Source organism: Lolium perenne, chromosome 7, assembly GCF_019359855.2.
Source record: "Lolium perenne isolate Kyuss_39 chromosome 7, Kyuss_2.0, whole genome shotgun sequence".
Classification (NCBI taxonomy): domain Eukaryota; kingdom Viridiplantae; phylum Streptophyta; class Magnoliopsida; order Poales; family Poaceae; genus Lolium; species Lolium perenne.
In genome coordinates this window covers 3,697,620-3,718,269 of record NC_067250.2, presented here as the reverse complement: position 1 = coordinate 3,718,269, position 20,650 = coordinate 3,697,620, and the positions used below count along the sequence as shown (strand labels likewise).

Sequence of the window (20,650 nt, the reverse complement as noted above, 5' to 3'; positions counted from 1 at the left end):
TACGACCAGGTGAGAGAAGGGTACCGAACAATAGTAAAATGGAGCCGAAGCATGCCAAATTCCCGCTCTACATCCTTGCGACATACTTACTGACATTTTGCAAAGTAAGCTTCCTTCTCTAAAGCAGGATCTGAAATTGTGTTCACAAATATAGCATACTCTGGGTAAGTACCATCGGCTAGATAGTACCGATTGTTGTATGTGTGGCCGTTGATCGGCGGAGCATTGTCCCTCAGCTAGCCTTAAGAACACCGGAGAGCGATGTAGCACGTTAAGATCGTTGTTTGTTCCTGATGTATGTAAAATGCATGTACTAACTTTGTAGTTTGTTGACACATATTATCATATATTTGCAACATATATGATGTTATATTTATATTTTATATTCATCTTTGGAGATTTACCAATGATCCTCTTTATATTGGTTTATATCGTACTCTCGGGAAATTGGCTTACAAGCTGAATTCTTCCTCTCCTCTTCTACCAAGCTGCAAAATAAAATTCTTACCTTGTGTTCCCAACTCCACTGTGTGGTTATCAAGCATAAGGTTTCGTATTAGTAATAGAAAATACAAGTATAAAGTAAAGTAAACAACTTAAGTAAATTAAATAAAAACAAGTAAGTAAATTAAATAAAAACAAGTAAAGGCTAAGGGTATTTGAGTTTGTATGTGTATGTAGAGATAGTATTTTTTGTATTTTCGGATTCAATAATATTAGAAAATGTAAAGCGAGGTAAAAGTGTTGGAAAGGTGTTTCTCATGATTTAAAATGGACCGGAGTTCATGGGTTCACTTATCTACTCTCTTTTTAAGTTGTCTCTCAATAGCTTTGTTGAGAACATTATTTTTCAGTGCGGGGACTATCTTCAAGGTGAAAACCCAAGATCTACGATCGGGCGATGATGGTGTTTGTGCACTATTTCCTTGTTGGAGACGTCGTTTTTGAAGAACTTGGACTTCAGGTGCTGTCTTGGGGTGGTTGTGCCGCTGCTACAAGAACTGCAAGACTTTTTTATTTTTTTAGCTTATTTTTTGGTGGTGCGCATCTGCCGTTAGATTATTGCATTGTTGCAGATGCTGAATGTAATTGGTATATTCGCGATATTAATATATATATTTTTATCGAAAGTATCTATTGTTCACAGCGTAAGGAGGTTGGAAAAGGTGTTTTAGGATGGCCATGAGCTTTGCATGGTGGCCGGAGGTTGTCGCTTAATCGGCCTTCGCGAGTCCTGCCAGAAGAATAGAGGTGAGCCACTATGGCATGGCGGCATCTGCAGTCGAGGGGAAGGGATTGACGCACAGGTCGCGCCGCTGGATTTTGCGGACTTCGTAGGATATTCGATATACGCCACATAATTTTTCAGGGTTGTCCATGTACGCCACATACATGCTATTTTGCGGGTGGGGCAAGCGGGCTCGTGAAGGGCCACTGGCACCCTGCATCATGAGACTACGCCAGGTTACGAGCCAGGATCATCCTCGATCACATCTATGAAAAACAAAGTTAACCATATCAACACATGTCGCCGCAAGGAACACCTTCAAGCGACGCACTACATCATGCATGTTGTTTCATCGCCAACACCACATCGCCAATGTCTTATATAAACGTGGTTTTCATCAAAGTCTTCATCAACACACTCTCGTTGCCACACAACATCGTTCATATGATGGGCATACAAGATACAACTATATCGCGCCCTAATACAAGTAAAATAACTTAATGTTTTTTCGATAAAGACTTAATGGATCATCTGTACACCGATGATCCTAAACATCTGCCTCGATATGTTATTTTTAACACAAACGAAAATCACATGGGCAAACTAGCACAAGAGGACCTACGCACATAACCGAGGAGATCGACCGTGAATAGGAGTGTGTGCATCACGAGAATAACGGCACCGGCACAGCCTTGAGCGGCGTAACCATGTTAAGAGATGTCCTGTACCGGTCCCTAACGTCCACATCGGACGGCTTCATCCCCTCAGGCAGCCTCCACTCAAACCTGTGCAAGAGTGACGCGAGAATGAGGGTCACAACCCTTGTCGCCATCGGCATCCCAGGACAGGCCCTTCGTCCTGCCCCGAACGGCATGAACTCAAACCTGTCCTTGACGCGGAAATCCATGTCCACTCCGATGAACCTCTCCGGCACAAACTCGTCAGGCTGCGTCCATGCCGCAGGGTCGCGCATGACGGCGCACAGGTTGATGATCACCATGGCGCCCTTAGGCACCGCGAAGCCCCCGACCTCGGCGCCTTCTGCCATGGCCTCGTGCGGCATCAGGAGCGGGCTTGGCGGGTGGAGCCGCATGCTCTCCATCAGCACGGCACGCAGGTAGGGCAGCCGGCCGATGTCAGACTCATCGGGATACTGCTTTGAACCCAGCCCTTGCTGCAACTCGGCGCGAACTTTTGACATGGCGGCCGGGTGCCGAAGCAGCTCGGCCATGGTCCACTCCACGGAGAGAGAGTTCGTCTCTGTCCCTGCGATAAAAAGATCCTGGAACACAACCGGATTGTTTTTCGGGTTAATTTGCTTATACTAATTAAATCGTCCAGAGATTCTCCAATATGAATTTAGCCTTGCATGCATACCTTGAAACTTGACCAATTTCAGTTTCGATAATTTGCAATTGTACCAAGTTATCATAAATCATCGTGAAGAGTGGAATAAAAGTACAGTAGTTGTAAACAAATAGTCTGTCGAGAGTATAGTAAATACGTACCAAAAGGAAGGACTTGATTATCTCAATGCTGAGCTGATCCACCGAGTGAAGCTGGAGCAGCACATCTAAGAAATCTGCTTTCTTCTCACCTCCGGCCTTCATCCGACGGGCGATAATGGGGTCAAAGAAATCAAAGAACCTCCTCACACGCTCAGCGGTGCGCCGACGGCGGCCCTGCAAGTCGAAAACGGAGAGCGCCGGGAAGAGGTCCGACAGGTTCGGCTTGGCGAACTCCACGAGCATGTCGTCGATGAGCGTCTCAAGCTCCTGCGCTCGGCCGGAGCTCAGGTCGCCCACGTCCTCCGAGAAGAGCACGTTGGAGACGACGTTGAACAGCCCGGAGAGCACGACGCGGCCGACCTCCACGGTCTCGCCTGCGTGGCCGCGGATGCAGCCGAGCAGCTCCCTCACCTTGGCCTCCCGCAAGGCCCGCCCCGCGTCCAGGCCGTGCGCCGAGAAGAGATGGTTGGTGGAGACGGCCCGGAGGCGCTTCCACAGCGGGCTGCTGCCCGGAAGCCATATGATGGAGCGGTCGTGGTTCCCCATCGCCCGCGCGGCGTCGGAGATGGACCGCGCGGCGAGGAGGTGGTCGTACTTCTGCAGCACGTCACGGGCGCACGCGGCGGAGGAGGCGACGACGGCGGTGGTGGCTCCGAGCTTGATGGACATGATGGGTCCGTGTACCCCGGCGAGCCTGGCAAGAACCTGGTGCAGCTCGCCTTGGACGTCGAAGATGTTGCCGAGGAGAGGGAGTGGTGTCGGTCCAGGCGGGAGAAGCGGCCTGGTCTTAGTTACTAGTATGTTTTTGCCTACAACGAACACCTTGTAGAGCACATAGGAGGCGAGTGAAATGTAGACGAGCCATAGCATGTAGGGAGCTTCCATTTTCGATCCTTACGTTAGGATGTGATAGAGGGCTAGCTGATCTGCTGGTGTGATTGATTCACGCTGCATATATGGTCTTATATAGTACGTGCAGCACCTGCCACAAACAATTAATGTGTTAATTTATGAGCATCTGCATACATACATACCAGTATCTTTCGCCTTAGACACTTGTTAATACGGGCAGGTATAGCATGACCATGACCACCAACAATAGTGGAGCTACTGACACGAACACATTGTTAAACTAGTGACCATGTGTGAGCACATGTCCAGTTGTTTAATATGCCTTATACCTACGAGTATAGCTGTACGATGTAGCGGATGCAAGTGTAGCTTAGGGGTGCCCTGGATGCCGGGTAGACATTATTTTCTTTGTTTGGCATCCTATTATTATTGAGTCTAACACTTTGGTCTGCACTTCTCTAGCTCCGCCACTAATTGTAGGTATGGCTGAGGCCAAGACTACGAAGTCAAGAACATTCGTGAAGCCATGGACGGGGTCGGGATGTGACCTTGAGTTGGAGCTTATTGGACTGATAAGCTAGCTAGTTCACCCAAAACTCCAGACTATTGGAGAATGGCAGGTAATATATTTATTTCAACATTCTCTCTCATGTCAAGTGGGGGGGAAAGGTCTCAACTATTTTAGATTACCAGTGAGTAAACCAGGTCTTAAACTTGAGATCTGAAAGCTCTTATACCATATTAAATTTATAAGTCAATCGGTTCTCAAAAAACATATTCAGGAGAAAAGAGGATAAGAATAATGATAATTTTAAGTCATATTGGTCTTTTGTTTTTAATGCCATTATTGAGAGCCTAAACTTGCGAGAGATTGCTCTCTCAGTTGAGTGGGAACAAAAAATTCCTTTAGTCACAGTTAGAGATTTGACAAAGAGAATCTGGCTCTGTGAGTAGCCTTCAAGCTTGGTGCCCCAGCATGGTCTGGTTGAAGAGGACGAGATCGCGAAACCCCATGCCTCGTAGAGATTTCGGAGTACACAACCATTCCCAGCAGCGCCAATGCATTTTCTTCTTTTCGTCCTCAAAACCACACCAGTGATCCGCAATAGCTTTGCGAAGGGTATCACATGTGGAGATAGGAATCTGAAAACAGCTCATTATGAACATTGGTATTGCCTGTATGAAGGCTTTGAGCAAGGTCTCCTTCCCAGCCCTAGACATGGGGCGATCAGACCAGCCATTCGTACACTTCCATGCTCTATCAAGGATTGCTTTGAATGAGCTCGCGGGCGATCTACCAACACCGGTCGGCATACCCAGGCAAGTGTCTTGGAGCACCTCACTAGTTACTCCCAATCAGTTAGTAACACTCCCTTTAATCCGGGTATTTCAATGAAAGCCGAAGAACACCGAGGACTTGTCCCAAGCCCTGACAATAAGTATCCAGGGTTATCTTCAAAGCTTCAACACTTTTGGTATCACTCCTCTTAAAGAAGATACTATCATCTGCAAACAGCAAGTGTGGTATTGGTGGTCCTTCACAACCATTGCGGACACCATGGAGATCCCCACTATTCTCCTTCTAAAATAATAGGCTAGATAAACCTTTGGTGCAAAGAAGAAATAGGTAGGGACTGATTGGATCCCCTTGGCGAATTCCCCGAGATGGAACAACAGGTGATGTAAGCTCTCCATTAATTCTAGCTGCATACATGACATTGGTCACACACCTCATGACCGAGGTGATCCACTCTTGGGCAAAACCCAATTTCTCTAGACAGCCGTGCATATATATGCTCATTCCACACAATCATAGGCCTTCATCATATCAATTTTAAGAGGGAAGTGAGACCGTTTAGCTTTTTGTTTGCGTATAGTATGCAAACACTCATAAGCAATCAAGGCATTGTCAGTGATTAACCATTGGGAAGATCACTTTCAAACGATTCGCCAAAACCTTGGATGCAATTTTGTGCAACACGTTACAAAGACTGATAGGACGAAAAAAATCAGATGTTCTGAATTTGATACCTTCGAAATAAGCACGATCACGGAATCATAGAACCCCTCTAGAATAGATTCGCCCATCAAAAAAATCCTGACTGCAGAGCAGATGTCATCTTTCAAAACCGTCCAATGTGTTTGGTAGAACAACGCCGGGAAAGCCGTCGGGCCCAGGGGCTTTAGTGGGTTCCATCTGGAATAAGGCTGTTTTGATCTCTGTATGAGTATAAGGTTTAACCAGGTCAGAATTCATGTCCATAGTCACCTTACGTGGAATTACATTGAGCATAGCCGTGGGGTCACAAGGTTTAGAAGTGAACAGATTTACGGGTTTTCCAAGTCCCAGTCGACTAGATTAGCCATCCAATTTGGCGAATTGATTTGTATTTGGTCCGAATATGTTTGAATTCACTACATTAAATCATAATACATAGAGTAGTAGCAAAGATATATATATGATTCATGCTTCCGTATATAAAGTTGAATTAATCGTTCTAAGTTTCCCCTCACCAAGAAATATTTGTAGCAGCCAAAACTAGTTACAGTGCACGAAAGCTATTTCATTCACGTGTGACTGGAAAATAGACACGTCAATGTTGTATTTCAGGCAAATATTATGCATAGCATCCCCTTTAACATGATTTCTTTTCAAGTCCCAGCGTCTGTAAAAAAGTACATCAGCATCTATCTCGGTACATCTCTGCTACCTAGGACAAATCGTGTGAAAATCACATGGAAAAAATTAATCCGAACAAAATCATGGTACATACCCAAAGGCCAAGGCTACATACAATGAATGTTAACTGCACACTAATACATACATACACAAAACAGAGGCTGGATCACAGCAGGTTCAACCAAACGGCGAGGCCACTGGCCCGGCGCCCGCCAGGGCATCAGACCTCTTGATGCTGCCCATGCCGCAGACGACACAGCCCGGGGCGGAGAGGGCGGAGAACTTGGCACCGCAGAGGTCACACACATCATGACCGATGGTGGAGAGGCGGCTCAGGGTGACAGCGCAGAACTGCGAGGGGTCCTCCAAGGGGTCGATGGACTTGTTGGACAGCCCCCGCTGGATGCACATGTCGATCAGGCTCCTCAGCTCGTCCTGCTTCGTCGGCGGCGCCTTGGAGTAGAGCAGGTCCAGCATCTGCTTCGCGTACGCAAAGTTCTGGACCTCCATGTTCCGCTTGATGGCGGTCCTGATGCAGTTGATCCGGTGCTTTGCCTGGATGGGCAGGGAGGCGAGGTGCCGAGATAGCCTGCCCATCTCCTCCTTCGCGCTCAGGGTACCAGCTCCCTGGACTCTTTGAAGACGAGCAATTTCCTGCAGCAAATTCATGCCAAAACTTAAGCAACAGCAGCCTCCTGTTCAATGCAATCTGAACGAAGATTGAATTATGATCGTTACCTGTAGCAATGCAACCGCAATCTTGTACTGCGCACAAATGGTGGCCTGTGCTTTGATGTCGGCTTCACGTGATTGGTCCTTTGCAAGGGCCAGGAATGCTTCATCCAAACAATTTAATGCATCCGTGAGCTGATTCTGCTCAAGATGAGCAAGACCCATCCTGTAGCATTCTGCAGCAGGAGCACCACGAGGTACCTGCAATATGGATAAAAGGACATCAACGGAAGCTATTCACATCCACCACATTGTTTCTCTAACAAAAGGTAGGGTCGAGAACCTGGCCAGGACGCACAGCAGTAGGCGCTGGGGGCTGAGCCGCTTGCTTTACCGCTCCTGGACCCTCGAGGGTGCTGAGATCAATAGGTTGCGACATGGTAGCAACAGCAGGTTGAAAACCCTGTTGCTGTAGAGGCAGAGGCTGGCTCTGTGGGGGTACACCACCATCCGGTAGGCTAACTGGGTTCATAGGAATGCCTGGTTGTTGCGGTGCCTGTGGCGGCACCCCACCGTCTGGAAGACCAACATTGGCCATCATATTTTGATTAGGTACTGGCCTCCCTGCATTCATCCCAGGGCCAGGTTGGGCCATTCTTGACAGAATTATTCCTGGAGGAGGCAATGCAGCCGCAAGTTGTTGAGATGGAATGGTGTTCTGGAAGAAGTCCTCGGCAATGGGTCCAGCTGTCACTCCCATGCCTGCGATTACAGGACCCGTGGCACCAGTCGGTGCTGGTGGTGCAACAAAAGAATTTGTTCCAAAGAAATCGACTGCGCCGCTTGGCATTGTTGGAGCAGCAGGTTGTGGTGGTCCTGCTGGCTGACTAAATTCTTGTGGTGGTCCAGACAATGACCTTGTCCTACTGATCGGAGGAGCCATTAAACCGAGCTGTTTAGTGGCTTCTTTCAGTTTGTTAACATCAACAGCAGGCGCAGCTGGCTTATCACGTATCCTGATTTGAATCCTTTTAGTCTTCGACGTTGACTCATCATCATCACTGCTTCCACCATCAACGGCACCATACAGAGTCTTTTTAAACTCCTCTGCTGCTTTTGCCTGTTCATCTGCAGAAGCAATTTGAACTCCTAGCTGCCTGGCCAAACTATCACCAACTGAATCACCAGCAGCATTTGTTTTGTTTTTTATTGCCAGTACAGAAGATGCCGGTTGCGCATTCTCACTACTGGCAGCTGCCATAGCTTTAACCAAGCTCTTCTCGCTTACTTCCACTACATTACCCCGGCCCTTCATCACCCCCAAGTATACACCAATATGATCTGCAATAACGGATGGGATAGCAGCATCAGTAGTTCTCATGTAGGGCATGACCTCTCCTGCAAGCTCCCACTGAGGTATACTCTTCATGCTGGTAGGTGTTTTGATCTCCCAGTTCCCTCCTGCCCATTCCTGGCCTTTGGGCACCATACTTTCAGCAGCAAAATTGGCAAAGACACCTTGTGTCCATCCAGTTGAACGAACCCGTAGTATTCTCTCAAGATAACGTCTCAGCTCAGGATCTGTACCAGATTCCTCCAACTTCTGTGCAAGGCGTCGCAGGGCACTAGGGTTCAGGTGGCATATAAACAGATCCAGCATGCTCTCATGATCAGAGATGACCTCAAATGTTTCTTTTGCACTGTCAAACTGAGCATACCTGAAAAAGAATGTATCAAACATATGCTCTGAATCCACAGTACATGACTAGTAGACATTTTCATGCCCAACAAACCAGAAATAAGGAAAACATGGAGAGCAATTTGTAGAAAACAGTAATTTCCCAGGCGAAGTAAGGGCCCATGAAGGCAATCGTTTAGTTGTGACGCACAGGAAAGAATATGTTATCTAGCAGATGGATCACTGTGCTATGAAAAACATCATTCATACAACACGGATCACTGTGCTTTGAGTATAAAAGTTCTAAATGGCTGGCCGATTTCGCCATTGGATATTTGGACTAGTATGCCCATCAGTCCAAACTTTAAAGCAAAACTAACTAATACTGATTCTGTCTAGAGTAGCAACATGGAACATGAAAAAGCAACTCAAGGAACACTTTGAAGTTTCAGATTCAATATACTCACCAATGTCTCTTAAGCCAATTAAGTATTTGGTTGTGATAAAATGTTACTCTAGGTAATAATAAAACAACAAATAATAGATTAAACAAAGGTTCTTTCGAGCATGTCTGGAGTTCAAAATACGTTGGTATTTGGTTGGTGTAGATGTATTGACATCTTGTGAAGCAAAAAAAAATCTTCAATGAAAGAAATATTTGAAACAGTATTTGCAATTCAGCCACATGAGTAGAGGAATATCTTTTTTGTAGAACAAGTAGTGATGATAGCTGACCATACTTAATGCATGCGTAGCCCAACTCTCGGAAACGTTGGAATAGATGAGAAGTGGGAGGGCACTGAGGATAATCCCTGGAACGCAGGAACTCATCTTTCAAAATCGATAAAGCAGCAGAGAACCGAAGAGCTTTGATTGCATAATTGCAGCGCATGACCTAACATAAATTGCAAGGAAGTGTTAGCTCAAGGAAAGAGAACAAAAGGATACAACTGAAGGCGGAGTAAGCTCACTTGTGTAAATTGAGGGCCTGCTTGTGATAATGACACAGCAAGATCTCCACAAACAGGGGGTCCTTTGGATAATATATCCAGGGACTTTGGAGTAACACGCAGACTATCAAACCTGTATTGAATTAGAATATGAATGGTTAAAGGACATACAGACAAATAAAACTATGAGAAATTTACGCCGATCAAGCTCAAAATGGCAAAAATGAAACATAACCAAATAGCACATGCGAAAAACTTCATATTTCATACATGGGAGTCGATTAGTATGAAATCAAATTTTAGGTGAGATCTATAAGATCAACTTATGAATTTATATTTGGAAATCGGAGAGACCTACAAATATTTGACACCATATCTAATGAGTGTAACCATAACAGAATCCGATATATTTTAAGTAACAAATTTTTTCTAGCTAACGCCTTGAAGAAACGGGTTCTCAGATAAGGATCTTGGCAAAAATTTCATCATTCGTGTGAATGGGAGTAGATTAGTATGAAATCAAATTTTAGGTGAGATCTATCAGATCAGTGCATGAGGACTAAATGGCACAACAGAAGTAACTCACTTGCATAATGAAAAGCAAATACATCAATCAGGCAAAATAATACCTCGATGTTATTTGGTATAGCACTTCTGAAAGATCAATTTTTTGTGCAAAGTGTTGCTGCATGGTAGCAAATCCAATAAGAAGTGGTTCAAGAAGACCAACTAGACAGCTCTTTATTTCCACACCCTTTTTCTGTCTTGGATTTATATCGGTTGGATTCACAAGCAGCAGACGGTCATTCAACGCACCAAGCAACACTGCAGGCATAAACTTGCATACGGTTCACTCCAGCACAAACTCATCAAAATGGCAAGAAACAATAGGACCAAAAATGTTTTGGAGCAACTGTTACCAGAACGAGGAAAGCTAGTGGAAAGGATTGATCGAACTTTGTTGTCCCATCCAAGCATACTTATTGCAGTTGCACTTGAGAAGATAAGTGCTGGTCCAACCCACAACATTGACCGATAGTATGAAGTGGTTAAGTGCTCAACAAAATATGATAACAGTGCATAACAGATAACGATAAGCTATCCAAATTTGGATAACAACATAGGAAGGAAGAATATCAAAAAAGTAGAATGATCAAAGGATATTGATGGGAGACCACGATCAAATTTCGTTGAGCTGCTTGACAGTATATCAAGATCAGCAGACGCGATTAGTACCCTCTGGTTTGTCAATATTCCGACAACAGGACCTCTCAAAGTTGTTTGCCAGTGGACCTGCATAGAAGATTAAATTGGTTAAGACTTCCTAACTGCACGTGTCTATGATGCTGGTCCATCATAAATCAAACCATTACATAACATATGCTATATGCATGTATCTGAACCATATCTGCTGCAGCAATGCTATCTACTAGTGTCTCTTGTGAAAAGCAATGGGCAAACACAAGAACATGGTATGTTCTTGTATTTATAAATCGGCTGTGTAATTGGTGCCAAACCAACAATCAAGTAATCAACAGCATGCCAATGCAGGTGCAGCTAAACTAAAACATTTTGTATATGCACGAATGGATCATTCAAAAATCAGTTGCACCAAATTAATCTGAGGAACATAACCCAGTGAAGAATATGTTCGAATATATTCATAATTTTTCGAACCACGTCATCAAACATGGCCATTAACATTGTTTGGAGGACTGGTGATGGAACCTGAGGAGTGAGTCAGTACAGATAAAGCACCTGAAGAACAGTCTCGTTTGGCTTCAACTTGATAAACTTCTTCCCATCAGTTTTTGTGGTAATGGATAAACCATTATCTGTAGATAGCCTGTAACCGTTCAAGAGCTTCGCAAGTCCAATATGCTTTCCCGAGATCACATACAACAATGATGATTCTACAAGGAGCAACACATCAGTCAGCAACAGCTCACCCTAGTTCCACTAACTTTAAATTTCAGAGTAGGTCACTATGTATTATCATTCTAAAAGGGAAGAGAATAGATGAGAGGACAACAGTCCAGAGACATACCTAGTGGAGATGACAATATGCGATCAACCTCGGATTCAAAAGTAAACTGCATGGGACCTTGCTGTTGTGTTGGATTAGCAGTAGGATTCTCGGCAAATGTGTTTTCTTCCAGCACAGCAGCATTATTTTCAAGAGCTTCCTTTGTGGCTACTGCCTTGAGATTATAAAGATTCAGGCTAGTTCTGTCTTCTTCTAGAATAGCATATTGATTATCATCCGGGCCCAAAAATGTAGCATCACGACCTAGGAAAGAGAATATAACAGGGGTTAGACAATCATGTAGAATGTCTTAAGCGGGCAATTAGATAGAGTAATAGGATACATGTCATAGAGAGGGAAACCTTTTACTGAACTTCCTTTACTGTTTACTGCCTGTAGATCAGTCTGCTCCCAATAAAGAACAACTTCATGCGCCACTCCACTCGGACCACTTAATTCAAACACAACTAGAAACATATGCTGCTTTTGACTGTGTAAAATATACTTGGGGTGGCATTCCATATTTGAGGGAATCTGGGAATGGGGTGCATGAAAATTATAAAACCGAGAATGAACAAACAATCAAAAAAAAAGTTGCACCATTCTACAATATATACCGTAGAGTAAAGCTTCTTGTAGAGATTATCGGATCCAGATGATAGGTTATGGGCCATCAGGTTAAATCCATCCAAGTAGAAAGCTCTCACTGGATAGTGAACCACACGGTTCTCCTGGTTGAAGAAGTTCAACTCCAGATGGAATGGCTGGAGTTACAAAAGTATCGAACTGGTTAGAGAGTAAAAAAAAGTCTTAAGTAATAAGCAAAAATATTGAATGCTGTAGCAGTTACCTGACAAACAGGAACATCTCGCAAAAGATTGCTAGAATCTGCAATTGTAACAAGGGGTAAACGAGAGATTGGACCACTTTTAGCATGCCCCTCCATGAAATGCTGCACAAATTGTTTGCAAGAAAATTAATGAGTTTGTATCAACATACAAGCACAAGTATTGATTGAGTTGGCAGAACTCACAAAACGATAAGGGCTAAAGTTGATAAGACATAGAATATAGTAAAGAAAGGCTTAAATGTAAAGCTATGCTGATACAAGCATGCAAATTTCAATGCTCGGAGCACATTCAATGCAGGTTGCAGCATAGCGGTACCGACAGAGGTTAAAAACACTCTTTTGGGGTCAAAACTCTCAAGGATGTTGATGGTTTTTTATTGTGGAAAAGCTGTGCATTTTTTCAAGTCCTATGCAACCCACATAGCTTTGACAAATGTGAGGGCATAGTGCATGTTGAAAGCTAATAAAAAAGGGCACGTACACTGTGAAGGAACGCCTTCCTTGCAACATCTGAAATAGTTAGCTTGCTCTGGCTGAAAACAAGAAAAAATAAAATCAAACCATCAATAAATATTGCGGGCAATCAAGAAAGCATGGTGACATAGTAAATGGAAAAACAAGATCCTACCCCTTCAAGTGCTGCTCCTGAAGCTGTGCCTGGAGTTGGTGCTCTGCTAAAATTCCGGACGAACCTAGGGCTAACAGTTTCTCCTTTAAAACAGCAGCTGTAATACCAGAACAGATTTTAGTGCATGAAGTCTTCAAAAATCTAATAGTGTGGCATATACAACCTAATTTTGTACAGTATTCTAATCTGTAGGAACCAAGTAAACCAAAATAAAGAGCTTTCAGAAATTTCAACCGATGGACTGATCTCAGAATTTTGAATAAGAATTAAGTACAGAAAAATGATTGAGAAAAGACACATCAATATGCTTACCAGTTGACCCCCTAGCCCCTTGAAGTACAGCAAAAAGCTGCCTCCTTCCTTCCCTTGTGTATGCAGCCTTGTTCTTTGCAGCTTCTGTCGCGGACATATCCTGAGAATCAAGGACAAAAAAATGTTTCTGACACTCATAGCATCGAGTACTGAATTTATGGAGTTCAGAGTTAGCGTGGCCTAACTGCAAAAATCACTGCAGCTAAATTGAACTTTGGGTGCACTGCCAAATTCTTTATCCGGGGCAACGGGTACACTGCTTCTCCACCTTGAAGAGTGAGTATCTTTGTGATATCCATTGTTTCAATAGCTGCATAGTTTAAGCCTGATGGTTACATGGTGCATTGACTGATGTGGAAAAAGACTAGCAATCAGCAAGTAGCACAGCTAATAAAAAAAATACTATCTGGGCTTGAGGTTAAGGAGGCCCTGAAAAGGATGAAAGGAGGAAAGGCCCTTGGCCCTGCTAATGTCCCAATAGAGGTGTGTAGAAGCCTTGGGGACGTGGTAATGGTATGGCTAACTAAGCTATTCAACCACATTTTTGTTCAAACAGGATGCCCAAAGAGTGGAGGAAAAACATATTAGTACCTATCTTCAAGAATAAAGGATATATTCAAAGTTTTACTAACTACCAAGGAATTAAGCTTATGAGCCATACTACAAAATTTTGGGAGAGAGTCATTGAGCAGCACTCGAGGAGAGTGACGAATGTCATTAAAAATCAATTCGGTTTTATGCCTGGGAGATCGACTAGGCGATTTTCTTACTTCGCCACCTTATGGAGAGATATAGTGAGCACAAGAAGGATCTACATATGGCATTCATCGACTTGGAGAAGGGATATGACAAGATACCAAGGACGGTCATGCATGGTTTTAAAGGCGCCAAGGCGTCCTAAGGCGAAGGGGGGGCGCTCTGACGCTTAGGCGACGCCTAGGCGGACGCTTTGGACGCCTAGGCGCCTAAGGCGGGCGTTTTTCTAAGGCGGAGGGGGAGCGCTTGGACGCCTAGGCGTCCCTAAGGCGACGCCTAGGCGACGCCTTTAAAACCATGCGGTCATGTGGTGGGCATGGTTTTTGAGTCACGACTCAAAAGTGAGTCGCCTGAGGCTGCGACTCATGTATAGTCGACCAAAAACGGTGTATAGTCGCCATAAGTCGTTGTATAGTCGCGAGTCGCTGTGATTTTTGGAAAACGACTAGGCGACTATACAGCGACTCAAAAACCATGGTGGTGGGCGCTGGAGAAAAACAAAGTTCCAACAAAGTACATTTCCCTCATAAGAGATATGTACAACAATGTTGTGACGAGTGTTCGCGCAGGTGATAATGAGGCCGATACCTTCGATAGGACTACATCAAGGGTCGGTCTTGAGCCCATACATGTTTTCGTTAGTGATGGATGAGGTGACGAAGGATATACAAGGAGATAGTCCTTGTGTATGCACTTTGCTGATGATGTGGTGCTAGTGGATGAAAGCATGGTTGGCGTAAATAGGAAGTTAGAGCTATGGAGGCAGACTTTGGAATCAAAGGGGTTTAGACTAGTAGGACCAAGACTGAGTACATGTGATGCAACTTTGGTGGTGTTGGGTGCGAGGACGGAGAGGTCAGTTTAAGAGGGGCACCTTCCAATACTTGGGAGCAGTGCTACAAAGCAATGATGATATTTATGAGCATGTTTACCATGGGATCAAGGCAGGATGGATGAAGTAGCGACACGCATCTGGCATCCTATGTGACAAAAAGGCCCCACAAAAGCTAAAAGATAAGTCCTATAGGACGGCATTCAGACCGGCGATGCTATATGGAGCAGAATGTTGGCCCAATAAAAGACAACACATCCAACAAATGAGTGTTGTGGAGATGTGCATGCTTCAATGGATGTGTGTCCATACAAGAAAGGACCGGATTAGGCTATGGGTGGCACCGATCGACGAGAAGCTAGTCCAACACCGACTAAGGTGGTTTGGTCATATCCAACAGAGGCCTCCAGAAGCACCCGTTAATGGTGAAATTCTAAAGAGTATGGAGAATACCATGAGAGGTAGAGGACGACCCAAGTTGACATGGGCGGCGGTAAAAAGAGACTTGAGGGATTGAAATGTCCCTGGAGATTTGGTTCTTGATAGGACTGCATGGAAATCAGCAATCCATGTGCGGAATCATAGTGTACTTGTTTTTTTACTCTATCCTTGTTTTAGTTTCCTTATGTTTCCGCTGGGTTTCATATCTAGCCTACCCCAACTTGCTTGGAAAAAAGGCTTTGATGTTGTTGGTGTATCTGAGCGCAGAACAATAAAATGGTTAAGTGCTAGAACAGAGTTGTATGGTCACCCAGATACACCACTAACCGTGCAACATAACACTTGAAACGCGAACTGCACAGACGATAAAAAAAATCTCAAGGCAAAATATAAACAGTAAGGATGACAAAACTAACCTGCACGCTCAAAGAAATGAGTTTCCATAGGTTGTCTATTGGTGTTAATTATAACTCGTGTCTTCCATACTTGAAGACCCCCATCCTTTGAAATTGTAACAAGCATCCGTAGCGTAGGAAGCCAGGAAACAGATGCGATAGGCTGGGAACCAGCCTGCGTACTGATTTAAAAAGGCAATGATCAGATTATCACATGGTAGATAGAGGAAGATGTAAAATCATATAACAGATAATAAACACCAAGTCCGGAAGCATCTTCACCAGACAAAATAGCATGCAATATAAATAACAGAAAAGTGCGCGGGGAGGGTTGGCTGGGTTACAGACATGTCATTATGCTTTTTCTCAAGAAATTTATGTCCATGAAGTGTAAGCCTAAAATTTGAGCTTTCAATTGAACTTGCATGAAAAGATACACTAGTTACATGTGAAATAAGATTTTTCCAGTGGGGTGACAGGATCCATTAAACTACTGCCAAAAGACGCTAGCAGCATATAAATCAAAAGCAGCCCTGTTCTTTCGAAAGAAGAGCATCACTCTAATAATATGTCTGAGGAGCCATGTATAGTTTCTCTGACTCCACTGGGTTTTATGCAACTCAATGCTTGATCATCAACTTGCTTGGGAAAAAGGCTTTGATGTTGATGTTGTTGTAATGTTTGATCCCCAAAAGTGCTTCCCACAATTAACATAAAATTAGCAGTGTCCATGTAACGAAAATGAAAATAGAACTGCATATTGGAGAGGAAAGAAGAATCTTTAAAATTCTCCAATCTCAAGTTACAACAATATAAGGTAAAACTGAACATACTTACATCCCAATCATATTTGGCCTCTCAGTTGATACATCCCATGCAAGGAGAGTGCCCCCTCTATCACCGATAAATACCCACTCTAAGGTCGGATGAAATCCAAAGGCACCAGCTCCCATGAGCTTAATTGTACTGTCAACCGGAACTGAAGAAAATGAAAATATTAAGAAGCCTACTGGTGACTAAGTGCTACTAAAAATATGTAAACAATGCAATCCATATTACGCTGTAAGGTGTAGTGAACAGCATATGTCTGGACGTTGTAGGCGCGTACCAAGCCTTCCGCATAAGCTACATACTGAAATTATAAGTATGTACGTCAAGACAGAAAATTCAAAGAATGCACAACAAGAGGTATCATTGATGTGTGCAACCACCAATGAGAAGAGGAAACAGGATGATTATACTTACGAACACAGGAAGGCGAGGATGGCAAGCCAGATTGACGATAGGTTTTTTAAGATCGGTCTTTATTTTTGTTGGTGGCCTCCCACCTTCAACCGTCCCAACAACTACACGAGAGCAAAAATCACTAGAGTTAGTTAACACATATAGGTGGACTTTTAAAAAATGAAACGGAGAGCCCTTTAGCTTTGAGTGAAGAGAATAACCTGTCACGCTCATTCTTTTGTGAAAACCAAAGAAGACAATAGGTTCGAGAGGTGTCAATGCAAGATGAACTTCTGTGTCTACTGAAACATGATCTGACTTTTTCTCAGGTGAGTGGAGAACAAGTGTCTGCTCTGTGGCGAAATCACAAGATCTGATTGTAGCATCCTACAGAACAAAAGATACATGGACAAACAGATTTTGTATGAGATATCAATACCATGCCAGTTCATAACTTGCCAGAAAGTACATTTTTTAACATTATAATGGATGGAAGATGAATAATGAAAGATAAAAAGTCATAAAACGCGTCTAGGAATAAGATTGAACATTATAAATTATAATAGCAACTTTTCTGCCCATGGTATTGAAAGCACAGCCAGTCTTTCTATCTAGTAGATGGTACAAAAATATTCTTTGTTCTAAGTGAATGAAACAACTTCTGCGAAATACTGGAGCATCAAAACAGACCTCGAGGATAGCAATGATAACATGGCTAGCGGTAGGGCTATATGCCATACGAACAACGCGAGCTCCAAGGTCGACCAGCGCTATCTTGCTTCCCGTCAAAGCATCAAATTCTGCACACACACAAAAAACGGAAAATCGAGACAGTTAGTAAGAGCTCGTCGTATCACCTACAGGGCCGAGTAACAATCAGACCACCCTCGTAAGGTCTTACACAGCCATCAGCAAGTTCATTGAGTTAATAGCATGTAACGGAGTCGTATTTGTCAAGACTAAAGAAAGCAGCGACTCGAGGATGTCCCCGACAAGATGTGTACACGAGGTGACATGAATCATACGACGATGTACCAGGAAAAATGCATGCCGGCGGCGGTCTGAAACCAGCATTAGCTAACTGCGTTGGAACGACAGTTACCATTCAGAACCGTCCCAAAACAGGCGGCAGCTCTTACTCGGTGCACAATCATGAATCATGGTTTACATGGCACCACCACTGAATTCAAATACCCAGTGTTCCACGGCATCGATGCGCCCGTGGTACCGGAGAAACGTCACTTGGAGCAGTCGAGCTACCTCTGTGAACTAACTAGTCAGTTACTACTACAGGTTCATTGTACTCTTGGGCTCCCGGCGAGAGCTGGAGTAAGGTCACAATGCTCAAGCTCGGCAAGCTACGCTACTCAGACCACCGCAAGTACACAGGGCGGACGAAGAGGGCTACAATTCGAACTCGGACCCCATTTCCGCCACCCGAGTCAGCCCAACTCGAGCCTGCCTGCCTGCCCAGATCATCATCAGCAGCAGCAGCAGACGGCAGACGGCAGACGGCGGAGGAGGTGGAGCAGGGGGACGTACCGACGACGTGGGTGCCGATGGCGACGGCGACGATGGCCTGGGAGGCGCGGAAGGCGGCGGCGTGCGGCTGCAGCGGGCGCGCGGAGGCCCCGCGGCGGCCGCCGGCGTGGCGGAGATCCAGGTGCTGCACCGTCGCCCACTCCATGGCGGCGCGGATCTGGCTGGGACGGCGGCTCAGATCTCGCCGCGGCGGTCGGTGGTGGTGGTGGGATTTGATCTGCCGGCGAGGCGAGGCGAGGCGATGCGGCTGGACTAGACAGGATGGTCTCCCTATGACTGGTGGGCCCCAGAGGTAGGCAACAGAAATTGGAGAGAGAAATGAACCTGCACCCCTCATATATCAGCATTACAAAGGAACTCTTTACACCCAACATATATTAAACAACTAAAGTAAAGTAATAACTTAAGTAAACTAAGTAAAACCAAGTAAAGGCTATCGATATTTAGGTTTTGTGTGTGTTTGTGCATGTGAAGATAATATTTTTTTTGGTTTTTCGGATTAAATAATAATGGGAAATATAAAGCAAGGTAAAAGTGTTCGAAAAGGGTATTTCTAGTGATTTACCGGGATTCATGGGTTTACTTATCTACTCTCTTTTTAAGTTTTGGTGGACACTAACAATTCATCAAATATACTGCCATCCATTTCCCCCCTCCCACGCTCTCCTCACGCTACAGTAGTTGAGGGTCGTTTCCCCATCGCCGGGCCAACCCGAGGCCGCTCTCGCCGGCGCCAGCGGTCGAGACGTGCTGGGGGAAGGTGGCGGCCTCCGTAGTGTACATACTAGGAGTGGTTTTGGCCTCTGTGCTAGTACCTGGCGTTATGCCGGGTGGAGCTCGCTGGTCGTTTCGGGCCAGATCCGGCGACTGTCGCCGTTCTTCTTCCTCGTTGTCCTCGTCGGAGGGGCGCGGTTGGCGTCTGGCGGCTGCTCCAGTAATAAGGTGCCATGTAGTGGAGGCGGCGGTCTAGATCCGAGCCGCCGGATCTCGGCCAGGTTAGGGTTGCTGCTAGCCCTCTCTCTACTCCGGTGGTCGGAGGGAGAGGTGGCAAGGAGCGGCGCCGTCTTCAACAACAAATCTGCGGCGGCAGGTTCTTCTCTCTACCTCGGCAGCGAAGTTGAAGTTCCCCTGGCCGGCCGTGGAGGCGAGGTGGGGTTTCTCCGCGAAGCTGCAAGGTGCGCCTCCATTTCACTCTTGGCCGGCCTCCGTGGCGAGGAGGAGCTGAAGCATGGCGCGCTGATGTTGGATCGAGGGAGAGGACCCTGTCATCTCTGTCGATGTGGCCGGTGGTGGGTGGTTGCTAGGCTGGGACTTCTTCTTCCTTGCCATGGTGGAAAGAAGAAAGGCGATGGCGAGGCACTCCCTGACCGTCCTCATCGACTTCTACCTCAAGGGTGTTTTATGCATATTTGGAGGGACTTTCTTCAAATTCTGGTTTATCTGTGCAAAAGATGCCAGAGGACCTCCTTGTAAAACTGTACCCGCCACGTGTGAAGTAATACATTCTCCTCAGGCCCTTCCCTTATTCAAAAAAAATTATCAATGGCATAATATTGATGTAACTTCAATAGGTGTTTGATAAAAATAGAGATAATGCAACACATCTCTCTTACACTTCTCAAGAAAAGGAAAACTTCAAGCAATCTTGAAGAATTAACAGAGTATAGCCTTAAGAAATATGACATAATATTTGAATATCAAATATGCTACCTTGAACTAACAAGATTATCATAATGTCACATGATAAAAATAGCACATGTATGCATTTTATCCCTAGTGAGGCAATAAAAGAAAGGTAAATACCATAGTAGATCATAAATTTGTTGTCACTATTCAATCACCATCACCATGCTACTCCATCTAACACTACTAGAAAAAGGCATATTGCTAGCGCACCATTTTGGGCTACTGCCGGCGCACCAGAGCCCGCTGATACGTCTCCAACGTATCTATAATTTCTGATGTTCCATGCTTGTTTTATGACAATACTTACATGTTTTGCTTGCACTTTATAATGTTTTTATGCATTTTCCGGAACTAACCTATTAACGAGATGCCGAAGGGCCAGTTGCTGTT

At 44.8% G+C, this 20,650-nt stretch overlaps 2 protein-coding genes across 2 annotated transcripts; both read right to left on the bottom strand.

The window, feature by feature from the left end:
- Nucleotides 1–1,646: 1,646 nt before the first annotated feature.
- LOC127311643 (cytochrome P450 76M5-like) lies at nt 1,647–3,656 on the bottom strand. Its single transcript, XM_051342096.2, has 2 exons — nt 2,737–3,656; nt 1,647–2,510 (listed from the first exon to the last, which is right to left on the bottom strand). The coding sequence occupies exons 1-2, from the start codon at nt 3,619–3,621 to the stop codon at nt 1,893–1,895; spliced, it is 1,503 nt and encodes a 500-aa protein (XP_051198056.1). The 5' UTR covers nt 3,622–3,656; the 3' UTR covers nt 1,647–1,892.
- Nucleotides 3,657–6,188: 2,532 nt separating this feature from the next.
- On the bottom strand, nt 6,189–18,842 carry LOC127311645 (uncharacterized). Its single transcript, XM_051342097.2, has 24 exons — nt 18,575–18,842; nt 17,723–17,832; nt 17,254–17,419; nt 17,054–17,154; nt 16,868–16,940; nt 16,646–16,787; nt 15,830–15,990; nt 13,570–13,694; nt 13,385–13,484; nt 13,073–13,169; nt 12,926–12,977; nt 12,445–12,546; nt 12,212–12,358; nt 11,957–12,128; nt 11,616–11,858; nt 11,327–11,481; nt 10,733–10,861; nt 10,489–10,606; nt 10,198–10,393; nt 9,590–9,701; nt 9,359–9,513; nt 7,284–8,658; nt 7,007–7,201; nt 6,189–6,922 (listed from the first exon to the last, which is right to left on the bottom strand). The coding sequence occupies exons 1-24, from the start codon at nt 18,717–18,719 to the stop codon at nt 6,446–6,448; spliced, it is 4,848 nt and encodes a 1,615-aa protein (XP_051198057.1). The 5' UTR covers nt 18,720–18,842; the 3' UTR covers nt 6,189–6,445.
- Between the last annotated feature and the right edge of the window lie 1,808 nt (nt 18,843–20,650).